The following is an 18,739-nucleotide window of genomic DNA, read 5'->3' on the forward strand; positions in this document are numbered from 1 at the left end:
AAGAGTGGAAAATGACTGGTCTGACGAATCCTGGTTTCTGTTGTGACATGCTGATGGCTGGTTAACAGCATGAATCTATTTTCTTCAAACACTTGTTTGTGCAAATTAAATTTAGAAAAAAAGTGATATATATAGTGATGTTGTGATATATTGTCACATTTTTCGCCTTTATTAGCCAGATCAAAATGAAGAGGGACAGGAAAGACTGGGGTGAAGAGAGGGGGACACATGCGACAGAGGTCCCCGGGCCAGAATCGAACCCAGGACGCTCCCTAGACCACTGAGCCACCAGGAAGCCGCAACCATGATATTTAGAGACAATAATTGTACAGTGAAAATATCATATTGTTACATCCCTAGCCCCAGCGTTACTTCTTGCTGTTACAGTATTTTTGTTAGCATGTCAAAACAGAAACCAGCATATTCACAACGGAAAACGGGGGTATTTCACAAATCAGGATTAGCAAGTTAGCCAGATAACTTTAAAAAGTGTTATGAAATATCCTCTGCAATTTTGTTTATTATTAGCAATCATAAACTTCATCAGCTTGGCTCACAAGAGGTCCCTTTGTACCAACTGACCATCATTTGAACACCACAGTGAACCTAAACATTGTTGTGACCAGCTGCATACTGTACCTTCATGGCTACAGTCTAGCCTTTTTCAAATGGAAACTTCCAGCGGTCTAAAGATGGTTCCGGGAACATGATAGTAACTTAAGTGTAGTCCAGATCTGAACCCAGTAGAGACCTTTGGGATGACGTGGCGCAGGATGTTCACAGCATGAATGTGCTGCTGAAAAATGTGCTGCTGAAAAATGTGCAGGAACTGAGTGACGCTATGGAGTCAGTGTGAACTAAGATCCCTGTGCAATGTTCCCAACATCTTGTTGAATCCAGGCTTTGAAGAATTCAGGCAGTTCTAGAGGCATAAGGAGGTCGTACCTGGTATTAGCCAGATGTACCTAGTAAAGTGGCCACTGAATGTAAATTCATCAATAGGTTAAAGAAAAACACTTAACCGTTGAACCACTTTTCTGTTACACATAGGGTAGGTGTAGACATATTTTTTTTTATCCTGTCATGGTCAGATCAGCAGATACGCAGCAAAACCCATTTGCTGGCAATCAAAGAAACAAAAATGTCTGCCACAGCAGATCGGCACCATTCTTGCAATGCCTCCAATTCTGGAAATGTTCAGGGCATGGAATTGTACATGTATACAAATTTTGGTGCTTTTATACAAATCTGAATAATTCATGTACATTTACATCACTTGGACGTTTGATTTTAAGATTTAATATTCACATATTTCAGTCAAGACTAAAGGCTGATTTATGGTTCTGCGTGGAAGTGTCTCTATAGCTATGCCGTAGGTGTCTGCTGTGCTGGCGTAGCCTGCAGAGGCTGCCGCTGTAGCTTACATGCACCTCCACAGAAATGTAACTGTGCATAGGGCAACACAAGACTGTAAGAACTGTGATTGAGCCACTTCGTATTTCCTCCTACCTGTAGGCTATGTGGTTGATGTTCGCCCATAGTGAAGATAGCATGGAGCAGATCGAAGACAGACTAGCTGAGGAGGTTTACAAATATATTGTTGTAACTGTAGGACACCTCATTCCCAAATCATAAAGATTACCAGATGTCATTGAATTCATGGGAAGGAATATCCCAGAACATAGGGTTTAAACACTACTACTTCTGTTATTACTTCTTTGCTAACAAAGCGCAATCTAGCGTTTCAGTGGTCTATGCACAGAATCACCAACATAGAACTATAGATGCTCGCACCGCCGTAAGCACCTACGGCATAGCAACGGCAAACTATAAATCAGCCTTAAGTAAAGAGACTATGTATTTTTAATTCTTACTGTTGGGGCTACCGTATTTCAGTGAAACAGTCAGTGCATGTTGATCATATTTGTACAAATTCTGCCATCATTTAAGTGCATGCTCTCATTTGACAGCGGTGGCTGACGGAGCAGAGAGCCCAGTGCCCACACTGTAGGTAAGCCCCTCCACTATTACCACTCCACCAAGGCTAACACACAGTTGAGATTAAGGCGTAAACCACGTCTTGAATTACTCAAGTTACTTGATTCCAAAAAAACTGGCATTAAAAGTTAATGTAAAAAAAAAAAAAATTCACCCAAAAATGAAAATGCTGTCATTATCTACTCACCCTCATGCCAGTTGAAACACAGGTGAAGTTTCTTTGTCCACATAACACACAGGGAGGTTGACGACACAATTCCGTAGCAACCTTAGTGGGTTCTTTAGAGTTCCAAAAAGGGCAAAAATGACCATAAAATTACTCCATACAGCTAGTGCAGCATAATCCACGTCTTCTGAAGCCGGATGATCGCACTGAGTGGAAAAGACGTGCGTTGATGTGAATCTTCCTCACTTCTGTGTTTACAATCCTAAGCATCATGTCACACAAGCTGAAAGAGCTCTGCTCAAAGTGACTTATGACACTAACTGCTTATTTATCAGACTTTCAAACAAAGAAGAAAATGTCCGACAACTTCGATATAGAAGAGTAACGATTTTATATGTATGTTATTATAAATTATTATGAATTTCAAATTGCCTACACTGTGCGATAGATGCATTCTGAAATCTGATGGGATGATAAGCCTCCTGAGTAATTTAAGGGAGTAATAAAGTAATACATTTATGCCATCCGGAGGGGAAACCCTGGGACATTTACAGTTACAGTGCCGGCCGGGAACAAAGCACCAAATCAGCAGACTGTCCCCGGGAAATGGGGGCTTCTGGTCACCCTACCACTATAAATGAAAATGTATTTTTACATTTTTTAAAATTATTTCACATACCTCCGTTCTTTGTAGAGATGTGGCATAGTGGTTGACTGAAGAAGAGGTACTTCTGTTTTTCTTCCCTGGACTTTTGGACAGTATTCATCTGTGTAGAAATGTTCACTACACACCTGGACTATACAAGTGGATTTAATGGAAGAGTTGACATCCAGTGATTAGCTACAGCCTCTCTGGGACACGTAGAGGTAGTTTGTTAAAAGTCATGTTGCGTCCTGCGGTCATGGAGTCTTACAAGCTTCTCTCTGTTGTAGCATCCAGGCAGAGAACTCACTTGAAAAAATTTTAAAATATCGCAAGGGAGAGAAGCTACAACTACTAGGTAACAGACCAAAGACCGAAATGGTAATGTTAAATCCGAATGTGGTGCTTGTGACGTGGACCTATGCGTAGGAGTGTAAACATGGAAGTGGGGAAGATTAATGTGAATGCGTGAACGTTTTCAAAAACGACTGTAGTGAATGAAGATTTGTGCTAAATAATTATGTAAATATAGGTCTTTTCCACTCACAGTGCGATCATTGGGCTTCAGGAGACTTGGATTATGCTGCATGAGCTGTATGGAGTAATGTTATGGTTGTTTTTTGCCCTTTTTGGAACTCTGAAGTCCCCACGAAGTAGGTAGTGACAGAATTTTCATTTTTGGGTGAACTATTCCTTTAACCTTCAAATACTATCAGCTTTTGAATAGTTGTGTATATAGTTGTATATAGTATATTCAATAGTTGTATATAGTTCCATCCCCACTAATACTGTAGACGCTGTAGATTCACTCTATGTACCCAAATACAATTCTGGCATCTGGTATGGACACTGGTGGGAAAGTGAATGAATCAAACAGGAAGTGATGAATCAAAACTGGAAAATGCACTTTTTTTTGAGCATCTTTAAAGGAACACTTAAATACGCTGTCTCAATTTAACTGTATATTTCCATAAGTAAGTAAAAATGTATTTATATAGCACATATCATACACAGAGAAATTCAATTTTATGCTTCACATAAAAGCAGAAATTTTACATGGAAAACAGAAATAACATGTATACATATGTACAGACACACATTGGAAGAAGGAAGGACAACAACAACTACTCATACGCTTTAGAGAACGGGAAGGTTTTGAGTCGCCTTTTAAAAATGTGTATGGTGGGGGCACATCTCAGGTCATTTGGGAGTCTGTTCCAGCAACTGGGAGCAAAATTACCAAAAGCAGCTTCACCAGATTTTGATTTAGTCCTTGGAACAGCTAGGAGATTTGTGCCAGATGACCTGAGAGGCCTAGATGGCTCATAACCAATAGGTAACTCAGAAATATATTTTGGAGCAAGGCCATTTAGTCCTTTATATACCAGAAGCAGAATTTTTAATTCAATCCTATAGCATACAGGAAGCCAATGCAATGACCTAAGAATGGGTGTGATGTGTTCCATTTTCCTGGTCCTGGTCAAAACTCTAGCTGCAGCATTTTGAATAAGCTGCAGTCGCCCCACATTCTTTTTTTAGAAAGACCGGAGATGAGGGCGTTACAATAATCTAGCCTACTTGTTCTAAAGGCATGTACAGGTTTTTACAAGTCTGACTGTGATAAAAAGCCTCTTACTTTGGAAATGTTCTTTAGGTGGTAGAAAGCAGTTCTAGTGATATTGTTGATATGGTATTGGAAGTTCAGATCTGCATCCATAATGACACCAAGATTTCTTGCACTTGCATGAGAGAGAGTCTAGATAAGCAGTGATTTCCTGTCTATGTGCTTTTGCACCCAACACAAGTATCTCTGTCTTATCTTTGTTTAATTGAAGAAATTTTGGGTTAATGTCTTCTGTGCATTAGTGAATTGACAGGGTCCAGATTATTGGGGGACAAGGAGATGTAGAGTTGTGTATCATCTGCGTAATTGTGATAACATATATTATGGTGTTGAATGACAGATCCAAGAGGGAGCATGTACAGATTAAATAACAGTGGTCCAAGAACTGACCCTTGAGGGACTCCATACACTATGTCTACTTTTTTAGACTTAAAATTTCAAAGGGAGACAGATAAATTTCGATCTCTCAGATAAGAGGCAAACCAATTTAGAACTGGGCCAGATAGGCCGACCCAGCTTTCCAGTCTTTGGATTAATATATTGTGATCCACCGTATCAAAAGCTGCACTCAGGTCCAACAGTACTAGAACTGAGAGCCTGTTAGCATCTGCATTGACTCTAAGGTCATTAACCACCTTTAGAAGTACAGTTTCAGTACAGCACGGAAACCGGACTGGAATATGTCATGGAGATTATTTTGAGTTAGATAGTCATGTAATTGTTTATAGACAACTTTTTCGATAATTTTACTGAGCAGAGGAAGATTGGATATTGGCCTGTAATTGCTAATTATGGAGTGATCCAGACTGCTCTTCTTAAGGAGTGGTTTGATTATAGCAGAACCAGGAAAAATTCCAGTTTGCAATGAGGTGTTAACAATTGACAGAACAACATCAGATAGGCAGTTAAAAACACATTTAAAAAAGATAGTTGGGAGTGGGTCAAGGGAGCAGGTGGAGGGCTTTAGCTGCCGTACAATCTCTTCAAGATCTCTACAGTTAATGATGGAGAAATGTGACATACTGCTCTCAGGGGTACACTTTTGTGGTGCTAAGGAGGGATCACATTTTTTATCAGGGCATGATTTAACTATATTATGCCTGATGTGTGCTATTTTGTTGTTAAAAAAGGTAGCACATTCGTCACACTTTGCGGCTGAGAGAACGTCATTTGGAATTGAGAGTGGAGGGTTTAACAGGTAGTCAATTGTGGAGAAAAGAACGTGCATTGTTCTTGTTGTCATCTATACTTTTTGAGAAATTGAGGATTGTCTGGCAAGAGTCATTTCCCTGTTGTATTTGTGGAGTCTGTCCTTATATATGTCACAGTGAATTTGAAGATTGGTCTTTCGCCATTTGCGCTCAGCCCTCCGACACTCCTTTCTTAGTCTCCTCACAAGTTCTTCATTTCTCCATGGGGCTTTTTGTTTTCCAGATACTACTTTGGTTTTTATAGGAGCAATGAAGTCCATAATAGTCATTACACTACTGTTAAAATTGTTTACAAGGTCATCACAGGATGTGACTGTAGGCCATAGCCTGGGGGAGCACATATCAGCTGCATTGGGATGGAGATAGCGTCTCTTAACAGTTCTTATGTTATTGATGCATTCCGGAAACAATATTGCATCAAAAAACACACAGAAGTGGTCTGAGATTGCAGCATCAAGAATGGCGGTTACTGTGATGTAGAGTTGTCACGGTGGTGGGTTTTGACACCGGTGTTGTTTCCCTCCTCAACACTGGCCATACCGGTTATACCGCCTGTCGCCACTAGAGGATTTAAGCGCTATCAAAGTCAGCGTCACTACAATGAAAGTGAAACTTAAAATTCCTCTCCAAACTCGCATGTGCTAACGGCCTTTGTAAATGGTAACACTTTTTAATCAGAAATTTATAACACTGTTCAACACTCAGAGAGTTAATGTGAGTGCAGTGCAGATTCTGGCATATTGCCCTTCTTTAGTCTACCATTGGATTGTACTGGACACATTACTGTCACTAAGTAAGGACAAATAATTAATCCTATTCATCCTAATCTGTCATATTAGTGATCAGATATTAGTGATCAGTATGTTGTTAGTATGTCCATTTATCATTTATTAGCCTAACTTGAACATGGAAGCTCTGAATATGTGCTTTTATTTTACAAAATACAAAATAATGGTATTCCCGGTGTGGGGCTAATAACGCCGATGTGGACTCCAAGACCGTGTGCCACCGGTAACACCGCCCACCGTGACAACCCTACTGTGATGTCAAGGCCTCTAGAAATGACAAGATCTAAAGTATGACCCTGTTTGTGAGTAGGCCCAGAGACATGCTGTGAGAGATCAAAGGAGTCTAATAAACTGATGAACTGTTTTGTTTTGGAATTAGTAGAATTGTCAATGTGAATATTGAAGTCACCAGAGATTATAACATGGTCAAATTCTATAGAGATCTTAGACAGCAGCTTGGCATATTCATCCAAGAAACTGCCCTTATGCTTAGGTGGGTGATAAACAGTCATAAGTAGCACATGAGATTGACATTTTAAAATGACAGCTAAATATTAAAAAGATGAAAAGTCCCCAAAAGAGATTGTCTTACAGGCAAAAATGTTTGAGTAAAGAACAGCTACCCCCCCTCCTTTCTTATTATGCCTAGTCGTGTGGAAGAAGTTAAAATTAAGGGGTGAGGTTTCAGTAAGTTCTTTATTACCTGTTTGGTCTAACCAGGTTTTTGTAAGCAGCATGCAGTCCAATTTGTGTTTGCATATGACATCGCTGACCATAAAAGTCTTGTTGGCTAAGGACCTGACATTGAGCAGTGCCAGCTTTAAAGGATAAGGCCGGTGTTTTTTAATGCATTGCTACAAATCCTATTTTGTTTTGCCAGCAAATCTTGTCCATGTAGCCGGTGCCCAATGAAGCCATGTCCCAGCAGCCATAGAACTCTATTGTATTAAAAAAACGATTAAAAACACGTCAAAGAGCCATGCCATTGCTCTGGGCAGCATATTTCATCATCACGATGCACCGGGCCAGCCGACTTTTTCCTCAAATAACTTAATAAGCCGGCTGTAAACACTTTGCGATCTCAGGAAAGTAGTTCCGTAGTACCGAAAATAGTCCCCAGCGTAATGAAGAATTTGTTCCCATTTGATTTGGTAATAACAACAAAACAGTCTGACTTTTCGTGGTAACAGTTAGCGATTTTTAAAATTGAAACTATGTCTTTGTGAGCTGTATTTCAAGGTTTTTAGCTTACAATTGGACTCCCGCACACTGTCTACTTCACTTGCAATTAGAAAAGAAAATCCCAATAAATCTTTTCTAATTGCAAGTGAAGTAGACAGTGTGCGGGAGTCCTTTGTTCTACTACAGTCGGCCCATGGTCTTCTCCTGTCGATCTACAGGTGTGCAAAAGTTCTGCTCCTTGAGCTTACAATTGGAGCTAATTACTTCCGGGTTGACGGCTAAAAACGTTATGTGGGAAGTCAGAAAGTAACGGGAGTAGAGCAAACGCATTGTTGATTTTGTTATTTTCATAGGATTTGTTGACGGTAAGCAATGCATTAAAAAACACCGGCCTCATCCTTTAATGACTGAGAGGCAGTATTAGTGTGAATGGACATCACTGTTGGCTTCATAAGAATAAGATTATTTCTATTCACTGCATCACCATCTCTGAACCTTACACACTTTCTGTCACTAATCCTGACAGGGATGAAACTAGGCAGAAGACTAATTGTGTCATCTGTGTTAACTGGGCGCTGATTTGACAGTTGTGTGGGTCTGTTGCATGTTCTAACTGAGATGAACGCCTGACTTCCAGACCAGTGGGGGGAGCCGGTGAGAGTGACGGTGGGTGGGTGTTGCAGTGAAGAAGAAGGATTTTGTACGTTGACCGGTACTCTGTCCAAACATGTGGAGGGAGAAGATAGTCACTTGCATGGGAGCTGAATTAACTGTATGAAAAATGTTTGCAGACAGTCCCCGTGTGCCCAACATACTTGGGTGGATGCCATCTTTACTGAAAAAAGGGTGAGTGTTCCCTGAAGAGATTAAAATTATTGATAAAAGTCATGTTGTGAGAGCAGCATATTGACTGCAGCCACGTATGGAGACTGAGGATCCTTCCAAAAAGCCCCATTCCTCGACCGAGAGAGAGAATGGGACCAGAGATAAAAACCTGTTTTCCACTGTCCTTAAGGGAGCTAAAAAGACGGATACAATCCCTTCTGCTCATCCCTCCCCTCCATGAAATCAGGCCTTCTGGTGCGGATGCTAGCCTGATGCGACAGCTTAATGGCATTGGTAGGGTCAACATTCTCTATTGAGGGAGAAGATAGTTGAATGGTATACAGGTCTGAGAGGGTATCTGAATTCAGTCCTGCCCTCAAATTACTTTTCATGGCTGTGTGGAGGCCAGCAAAGAGCATATTAGGTCAACCAAGCTTAGGATGTCGGGGCACTGCCCTTCTAACATCCAATGGATCTCGGGCCAGGATGTCTTGTGGACAGTCTTTGCTTGATAGAGCCTGGATTTTAAGATGGTCCACTGATCTGGGATGAAGTGGACCTCCACCCCTGAAGATGTCAGAATTGGGAGGAAGTGCCTGGATACTTTATCTACTGCTGCATCACCAAAATCTGAAAAAAAGATAAAATCAAAGTATTCAGTACATGCAAAAATCACATGTGGTATTAGAGTGGTATCAGGCCAACTAGAGCTAGAACCACTAGCTTGGTAGCAAGGAGAACCCCAGAGCTCATGTCTGCAAATGGGCTGTCCATGCTCTGGCAGAGTTGATCAACCAGCCAGTAAAGGCCTTACGTTCATCACACGACTCAGGGTGCGCTCATCCCTTGTCTGTGCATCCAGACAAGCTTTCAGCTTGGGGCCAGGTCTGTGAAACATCCAACATCCAACATCCAACATCCTACAACTCCTACTCGAATTTGCTCGGCTGAGTGGGCTATTGTGGTAAAATGCGTACAAGCCTGACAGGAGATCCTCAATCTGTTTTGCTGGCACACAGGTCTTCGGTGCATCTTTAAAAGAGAGCTCTAATCGGTGAGCCCTACAGTGGATACCTAGGACATATATGTTGTTTCCTCGCAGCCTGCTCACGATGCCCTTCCTTTCTCCTGTCATGACAGACGCACCATCAGTAGCACATGCAACCATCTTTTCCTGCCGTTTCTCCTCGCCACATACCTCGTTCGTCATGTTGTTGATGGCCTTGCCTCTCTTGCAAAGCCATACATAAAACACCTCTTATTCTGTCACAGCTGTCTGTCAACCCATCAGATATGATGGAAATTAACTGGGAAGCAGCTATCTCATCCCTTAGACACTTTCTCTCCACCTCTGCAATGTGCCTGACAAACACTCTAGCCTGCATTCTATTGCGGTAGGTGTTGCATCTAATCCCTTCCTCGTACTGAATTCACACTAAAAATAAGTGTATTAACAATAAGTGGGTGATATTTTGTTAACCAACATGTTCATGTTCACAGTAAAGAGTCAATTAACCCCTGCACAACTGAAAAATATTTTCATGTTCATATTAGGGCTGAAACGATTCCTCGAGAAACTCGAGTAACTCGATTACTAAAAATCATCGATGCAAATTCTTTGCAGCGAAGCTTCGTTTAATCCATATAACTATATACACACTCAGTGTTTCGCACGGATGATTATTACTGTTGCACAACGCGCTGGAGAAAGAGAGAGAAAATAGCGAGGGGCGAAGAGAAGAGACAGGCCAGAGAAAACGACAGAAAGTGTCCAAAGTTTCGGATCCAGTGTTGCCAACTTGGCGACTTTGTCGCTAGTCTTAGCGACTTTTCAGACCCCCCTGGCGACTTTATTTCTCAAAAGCGACTAGCGACAAATCTGCCGACTTTTTCTGACCATGGGAAGCAATGTTGATGAGATGAAGGCTAGTAAAGAATGCACGTTAATTATGGCTATATGTAATGGCTAGTTAAGAACGTAAATCAATATGGTGGCTAGTTATGATGTCCCTAAGTTAGCTAAGTTTTGCTCAAGAAAATAACCACAGAAAATAAAATGCTGCAGTCAATTTGTGAAAGCCTGAGCTTCATTCATGTTATTATTATGATAGTCACACACATACACCAGAGCCATATAGAGAGAGAGTTGCGTCAACGGAAGCCCAAAATGCTTGATCGTCACGTGATTCACGTAGCTTCAGATAGTTCCAGGAAGTACTTGGCGGGCAATTTGAAAACGTAAATACAGAGAGACAGAACTGCGATTTTTGGTAATTAGTAGTCAATAAATGCATTGATTTACAATATTTATATACAATATTTATATAGCACACCGACATGTGTATGTAGTTACATCAATGTTTTTTTAAAAAGTAAAACTTGTATGGTTTATTGATATATTTAAAGGGAGGGGAAGGGAAGGAATGTTTCAAAATTCAGATTAGATTAATTTTCTACCATTTCTTTAATTCATGGTGGTTTCAGTAATCCCATGGTAACTGAGGGCCTAAGTAATCTTAATGATTTAAGCAGAAATCTGTTTATTAAAAAGGGTACATTAAAACACATCCCATCCAGACAGGACAGGACACATTAAAACACATATATATTTATACACATATAAATATATATATTTTATGTATCTTTTGTCTTTTTACTATGCATTTATTTACCGCAATGAATTCATTAAATAAATCTCTAATAAACTCAGAAACATGAATAGCATGTCAAGCAGGTTGTCTGTGCCCTTTCCTCCGTGTTGTCCTTGCATATAGTCTCCACCATGGTTTGCTGTGCTGCATGGGGATGCTCCAATCACTCGGAGAAAGGAGTACGAATGTATGGTTTCCCCACTGATACGGAGAGGAGGAAAAAATGGTTGGCTGAAGTCAGCAGGAGCAATCTTACTATCACTAAAGATCACAACAACAAAAAAATATGCGAGGTAATAATATTCAAACACTTCATTTGCACTTTTTCACAAACAAAGACCATACCATTGGGAAGCTTAATGTTTGGTTTATTAAAAATAAGGAACAGGGAAAGGCTTGTAAAACCCAGGGAGTTGAGACTCAGGGTGCAGGGTGAGGGTGCTGTCTCATTGCAGGGAGTCTTCAGGCTCCATTGAATCCCCCTGTGGTTCTTGGGCTGAAAGAGAGAGTGAGAGAGGGAGAAAAAGACAGAGGAGAAAGGGTTAGACACACCTATATAGGCTTGGATGGGAAATTGCTTTTGGAGATGAGGTGTGGTCTTTGTTCCTCAACTTAAGTTATGGAACTTCATTAGTTGTGATCATCAACAGCTTTTGCTGCTGATGTTTAACAAAGTATGACAAGTGGCATCAGTTACTGATGTGATATTAATTTGTATAAAGTTGTCTCATGTTCTTGGTTGTCTTTTATATATGTAATGAGTGTATACATGTCCAATAAGTATAAAGTGTTCCCTAATACTGTGCATTCAACCACTATGGGATGTGTACAACACTCAACCCATAAGTTACGTTTTTGTTTACTGTTTTGAAGTCTCAAATATGCACTCTAAATCCATATCAATAGCGATGTATCACAACAATAGCTCTCTTCCTTATTATTGTGTAACGTTAACTTTATTATTAGCTCTTACTCCAAAATGGATATCCTCATTTCACCACCTCCACCCACCACTCTACAAACACATGCCCCAATGTTATATTTAACTAATATTTAACTCCCCCCACCCCGCAAAAAATCACGTTTAGAAGTCTTTTTCTCAAATTCCACAACGTTGGATGAAATGACATTAAGAGAACGGAATTTATAATTAATAGGCTGTTCGTGGTTAACGTTATGTGTTGCTAACTTTATTCAGTATCCTAGCCTAATCTGTTATCTGTTAACGTTCCCTAAATCTACTAATTTAGAGGGGGATAATCCACTAACATGCTTTAATGCACATGTTAATTTAATAACAGATGTGCTGATAATATACAATCTGATTCTTTAAACATCTTACCCTTTCAAAGTGCATCACAAACGGTCCATTCCGCTGCAACTCTACTGCGCTGCTAGTATTAGCCGCTAACTTCCGGGAACTATTGAGAGGCTCCGCGATCCGCCATTGCTGTAAAAAAAATGGTCCATTGGAGAGAACGGAGATGACGCAACTCTCTCTCTATATGGCTCTGACATACACACACACACACACACACACACACACACACACACACACACACACACACACACACACACCTACTCTATAAAATATCCCAGAAAGCAAAATATCAGGTGGTGTAAGTAGCAATTGGAGCCTAAAATGCACCAGTCCAATACAGCAGGTATATTCAGTTTAGTTTGATTGCAGTGAGTAGGGTCAGCAGGTGTAGGGCAACCCTTCAACATAGTAAATAAATGTACATTAGCCAGTCTTATGAACTTGTATGATATTTAGGCCTAGTAATAAATATCAATAATAATTATTATTTCACCTCGTTTTCAGTAAATCACAGTGTCGTATGGACAGCTTCGTGCGGACAGCTTTTCTCTTTTGTATATTTACTATTGCTCTTTAATAAAGCAAAAGTATTTCTTATCCGATTACTCGATTAATCAATGGAATAATCGGTAGAATACTCGATTACTAAAATAATCGATAGCTGCAGCCCTAGTTCATATTAGCCATGCATGCTATCGGCCTAAGTTTGAAGTTCACCAAACCGATGATAATTAGCCAACTACTAATAGCCAGTGTTGACAGAGTAAAAAATAAATAAATCCCATACATAATCCCGGAAGGGTCTTCCTTTCTTGCCAATGGCATGAGCATTTCTGAAAAGGATCGTCATGCTATCCATCTGGGCCGTCTTCATGCTAGAGAGAGCCCTCAAAGCAAACTGTCATCTGGGCCCTTAGCTCGCACCGTGGCAATACAAAACTGGTGACTCTTAGATGTTTTGTGATCCTTAATAGCTTCCAATTTTAAGTTTTTGGTGCCAGCAATGAAGCAATGAAGCAGTTTCTCTTGCAGTTGTCCAAGGTTGTCAACAGTGGGAGCATTACATTGTTTGGCTAGACAGCTCAAACACCAGCCATTTGCGCAACTTTCCTGCCTCATCATGTTGCCCCTTCTCATTGAAATATGCTTCAATTTGCTTTCTTTATTTGCCTCCAGATAAATATTACAGTATATCTGTTGGAACATCTGTCATTGATTTATAATAATTAACTGTAAATCCATCTTTCCCCTGGAGTTAAGCTTATTAATTGCTTTTTTTAATCTCTATAAGTGACATGTTAGACTCCAGTATGTCTTTATCTTCTGTGGAGAGTATGGAGAATCTGTCGATCTCAAAAAAAGATTCCAAGTCTGTTGAGGTTGGGTGAAATTTCAAATTAATTCACGCTTAGAAAAGTTGATGTTGGAGTTTTATTATTTTGTGGACACAAACTGACACCCTCATTAGTCTTGGGCGTGGCTAACATTTCATCTGTCCTCCCACTGCAGTGCCTTGTCCAGTCGCATGCATTTATGTCAATGACTTGGCACAGCACAGCCAATCATTACGTGTCTCTGGCAGAGACACTGTGATAAGAGAGAGCAGACAGACGGGGAGGGAAAGGGATAAAAGATAGCAAGTGATGACAAAGAAGAACGCTTGCTGAAAAATAACAAAAGTTGACACCGTTCAAAGATGAGAGTTTTGCTGACTACATTTTACCATGGTTCAAAATATTGGCAGGACAAAAAGGCTAATTTCTCTCACTGAATGGGAGAAGAGGGAAAGAACAGAGGGACTTATATTCTAGGGAGTGGGTGTTAAAGCCTATGCATTTGTATGATCCTGTAAAATTGGGCAATTTCTCATTTGTTTAAACTAATCTATGTTTTCATCATTCTCCAGAAATTTTATTGGGGCTTTTATGGATACGGATCCGATTCAGACTATGACGTGATCAGTTCACGCCTATTAGTTCTAATTTTGATGAGTGAATACTTTACTCAGAAGAGAGTACCTGTCTTGCTAAAAATAGAAAAATATCGCCCGATATGTTGGTTATTAAGGAAATTTAATCTCCCATCATTGGGAGATTAAATTATATCAATCCTGGTCCTCAGGACCCAGAGTACTGCTGGTTTTCTGTTCTACCAGGTAATTTATTGCAGTTAATTGCATTCACCTTGCATCCCAGGTATAAAATAGTCCCTGATTAGGTGGCTAGAATGGAAATCAGCAGGGCTCTGGGTCCCAAGGACCAGGATTGAAAACCACTGCTGTAGGATATCCTAAAGTTTTTGTCTTTTTTATTCTGTCCTGATACATTTATTTTTTTGTTATAGCGACTGTGTGATGAATGGGCAACTTCTGTGTGTGTTTGTGTAGGGCTCCCCTCCAGCTCAGGGAGCTGGTGAACTGTCGCTGGGCGGAGGAGGTCACCCAGCAACTAGACACCCTACAGCTCTGCAGCCTGTCTAAGCACGAGGACAACGACAAGGACAAGTGAGGACCCCCTCCTGCTCTTCCACCACCTCCTGCTCCTCCTCATGCTGCTCCTTTTCCTCCACCTCCTCTCCTCCTGCTGCTGCTCCTCCTCCTCCTCCTTGTGCTTCACCTTTTCTTCCGCCTCCTCCTCCTGCTCCTCCTTGGGCTGATCCCCCTAGTCCTCTTTCTATTCCTCTACCTCATGGTGGAGCCTCTTCTTTCTCCTGCTCCTGCTCCTCTTCCTCTTTCTTCTTCATCACCACATCCTGCTCATCCATTACCTCCTCCAGCTCCTCCTGCTCCTCCTCGACCACATCCTACCCGTTCTTCACCTCCTCCTGCTCCTCCTCCTTCTGCCCATCCTTGTGCTGCTCCTTTTCCTCTACCTCCTCCTCCTCGTGCTTCTCCTCATGGTGCTCATCCTTCTATTCCCCTACCACCTCCTGCTCTTCCTCATGCTGCGCCTCCTCCACCACATCCTACTTCATCCGCTACCTCCTCCTCCTGCTCCTTCTGCTGCTCCTCTTCCACCACATCCTGCTTGTCCATCACCTCCTGCTGTTCCTCCTCTTCCTCCTGCGCTTCCTCCTGCTCCTCCTCCACCACATCCTGCTCCTCCTCCACTGCCTCCTGCTCCTCCTCTTCCTTGTGCGTATCCTCCTGCTCCTCCTCCACCTTATCCTGCTCCTGCTCCTCCTCCACCTCATCCTTTTCCTCCTCTTGCTCCTCCCTTCCTCACTTGTTCTCCTCCACCTTCCCTTCATCTGTCATGTTCTTGCTCTTCATCTGTTATTGTTGTTCTGCTTTTCCTCTTCCCCTTCTTCTCTACCTGTCCTCCTCCTCTTCCTCTCTACCTGTCCTTGTCTGTCCTCCTCTTTTTCCTCTTCTCTACCTGTCCTCCTCCTCTTCCTTCTCCTTTCTATCTGTCCTTATTGTCTGTCCTCATCCTTTTCCTCCACTTCTCTACCTGTCCTTGTCTCCCCTCCTCCTCTTGCTCCTGCTTTCTGCTGGTCTTCTTCTTCCTCCTCCTCCTCCTGGGATGGGGTTTGGCCAGGTTGCTTCAGGATGTAGACTTTTCTAAAATCACCCATCCAATTCTATATCTTCTGTCCGTTCCAGTGGGGTATTATTACTGGATTTAGATTTTTCTAAATCATCCCTCCCATTCTAAATCTTCTGTCCAGTCCAGTGGGGTATTGTTATTGCTCTCCTCCCTAGTGTACACCATTCTGTTTTCCTTCCATCGCTCTCATAGAGTTCAGACCCCAGTTCTCCTGCATCCAGCCGTATAAGATTAATGCAACCAAGGATAGTTAGCTGCAATATTTAATGCATAGCACATTTCTGTCTGGCAGCTTGTATGGGGTTACTTGTAGGGAGGACACTTTTATTCCAAAAATTTAATTGGAATGCAATCATGAATTTTGTTAAAGTTAATCTGAGATTCCTGCAGTTCCATGGTGTCTGCAGATCCTGAAAAAATCTTAAAATGTCTTCAATTATATTATCTAAATTCAAGGCCTTAAAGGTCTTGAATGCAACTCAGTGAAGCAATTGAAGTCTTAAATCCAGTTTTAGAGCTCTTTAAAGTGTTATTTGTTGGTGTGTTGATTTTCCAGTGAGAAATCAGCCTAGTCGTGCAGACCCTCAGGATATTTTGATAGGACGAATCTAATTTTTGTGTTTATTTCAGGCATGAATGTGGTCTTGTATTTCACTCCAACTGCCATTGAAAAGTATTATAGGGTGTTGCAGACACCCTGAGTGAAAAAAATAGGCAAGTCCCACATTAAAGGAATTGTTCACCCAAAAATGAAAATTTGTGTGTCAGTTGAAACGCTGATGTTTGTTGAAACACTGATGTTTGCATGTCAATATAACACAGTGAGTTAGCTAACGCAGAAACGAAGTTGCAAAGTACAAAAGTACACTTTTATTTAAGATTATTTGATATATTGCTGGAGAAAAATTAAAAGATTAGTTACACCAATACGCAAAACAGGTAACTATGGAGAGAGATTGGACTCAATATTATTGACAAATGTGTGTATAATGATCCACAAATAAGAGACACATTACAAATGTGTTTTACTATCCACAAACAAATATCTCTCTATTTGTGTCTTTATTATTTTATTATTTCATTTTATTTAAATGAGTGTGCAATGATTTGTACAAATGAATACAATAGATCGACAAATATCTCATACTTTATATAGGAAAACTAAATATATGTGTTTCCAATTTCCATATTTATTTTTTGCAGTAAGCAGTCTCAAATGTAAAATTGACTTGTGAAGTGTTGAATCTGCATTTGTGGATCGAGTGACACGCGAAGATTCAGTGATGTGAGTTTCAGACTTCCCTCTTTTATTTTTTTTATTTTGAGACCATCCTGACGCTGTTCCTGCGCAATCCACACACAAATAGCTACTGATCCACACACAAATAGCTAGCGATCCACACACATGTGGCTACTTCCTCTGTGTGCCCAGTGCAAGCAAGCCAGCTACCGCTAGGTGGCAGTGTTCTTCTTCTGTGATGGTAGCAAGCCCCCAGGAACAGCTCCGGGCAGAAAAGAAACGCCTGTAAAACTCTGGACAATTTTTTCTTGACATCGCACAAAGTCAAAAAGGACTCTTTGAATTATCAAATTTTAAATAATTGGGTCCATTTTCTTTGGAAGCCACCAAGAGCCATATGAAGCTGTATTTTCTGGTGCTCCATGAACGCGCCTCTAGGAATGCTCCATGCACAGTCACCGCTTCTACTTCCACTGTTGACAGGCTATGTAGGCTAGCTTGCTGTTAGTGGAGGTTTTTAGCTGTATCCAACAAACTAGATCAAATGAAACTCAACCTACAAGTCCGCCGTCAGTTTTAACAGGCAAGACTTCAGAACATTAACGGATGGTTTCTATTTTGGTGTATTTTCTCTGCTGATTAAATAGGCCGCTTGCAAGCAAGCTAACATTGCTGTAGTTAACTAGCTACATATGCAGTTCTATGCACCTTACTATTGTATTACATCTCGAAATTCTCAGTTAACAGACTATGCCTATGTACTTACTGCCTATGAACTGTACTAAAGTTATGAATATATTTTGGTTTTGATGGTTGTTCTAATTTATTTTACTGTCTAAATGTATCTTTAGTCCTTTAGTATCTTTTGTCCAATTTGAGTTAACCTGCTTGAGTTACTGATTATGTCTATTACCTATGCAAATGGCATTTGAGTCTATTTCCAACCAGGTGTGTTTCTGGGCCTGTTTAGGGAGCAAGCATACAGAAATTATGCTATGACAGGGTCTAGATGCTAATAACTACTTGCAAACTCAAGTAAACCTTGGTGTTGCTGTGACACACAAAAAAAAACAATCTTCCCAATGATAAAAGTTTTTTTCACTAGCAAAATTTGCATTTAAGTTGCATAATGCAAACCTATCTTCATACACTGTTTACATAGGACTACATTTGATCAGAGAGCTCTAATATTTATGTCGTGGCTAAATGTTGTGAGGTGACTCACCTTTACACTCCAGTGTAGTTCCGTCCCATGGATTAAATAAATACATGCACCATCATAATAATGGCTACAAGCAATACTATCTCTACACTGAGGCAACAGCATGTTCATTAACTTGGACTGTGTGGTCTAGATGTGTGGCTTTAGTCAATGTTGTCAGAAAGTACTCACAAGGAAGAGACTTTCAAAAAATGTATTTGTGTATATTCTGTAAGACTGGCTTGTATAACTGAAAACTCTGTTAGTAACACAATATTCATATTTGTGACTGGAAAACATGTAATTAATGATGGTAAAATGTAATAACCAAGGTAAGATGG

General features: G+C 40.7%; 1 protein-coding gene and 1 long non-coding RNA gene across 2 annotated transcripts in view; one reads left to right on the top strand and one right to left on the bottom strand.

The window, feature by feature from the left end:
- Positions 1-18,739, top strand: part of trim37 (tripartite motif containing 37) — a 93,672-nt gene that overhangs the window by 6,829 nt on the left and 68,104 nt on the right. The window contains exons 4-5 of the mRNA XM_071909984.1: positions 1,971-2,011; positions 14,796-14,912. Coding sequence (XP_071766085.1) covers positions 1,971-2,011; positions 14,796-14,912 — 158 coding nt within the window. The remainder of the gene's footprint in view (positions 1-1,970; positions 2,012-14,795; positions 14,913-18,739) is intronic.
- Positions 11,134-12,527, bottom strand: LOC144541802 (uncharacterized). Its single transcript, XR_013506861.1, has 3 exons — positions 12,431-12,527; positions 11,434-11,584; positions 11,134-11,289 (listed from the first exon to the last, which is right to left on the bottom strand). It is a non-coding gene; the product is annotated as an uncharacterized LOC144541802 (long non-coding RNA).

This window comes from Centroberyx gerrardi, chromosome 11, assembly GCF_048128805.1.
Source record: "Centroberyx gerrardi isolate f3 chromosome 11, fCenGer3.hap1.cur.20231027, whole genome shotgun sequence".
NCBI lineage: Eukaryota > Metazoa > Chordata > Actinopteri > Beryciformes > Berycidae > Centroberyx > Centroberyx gerrardi.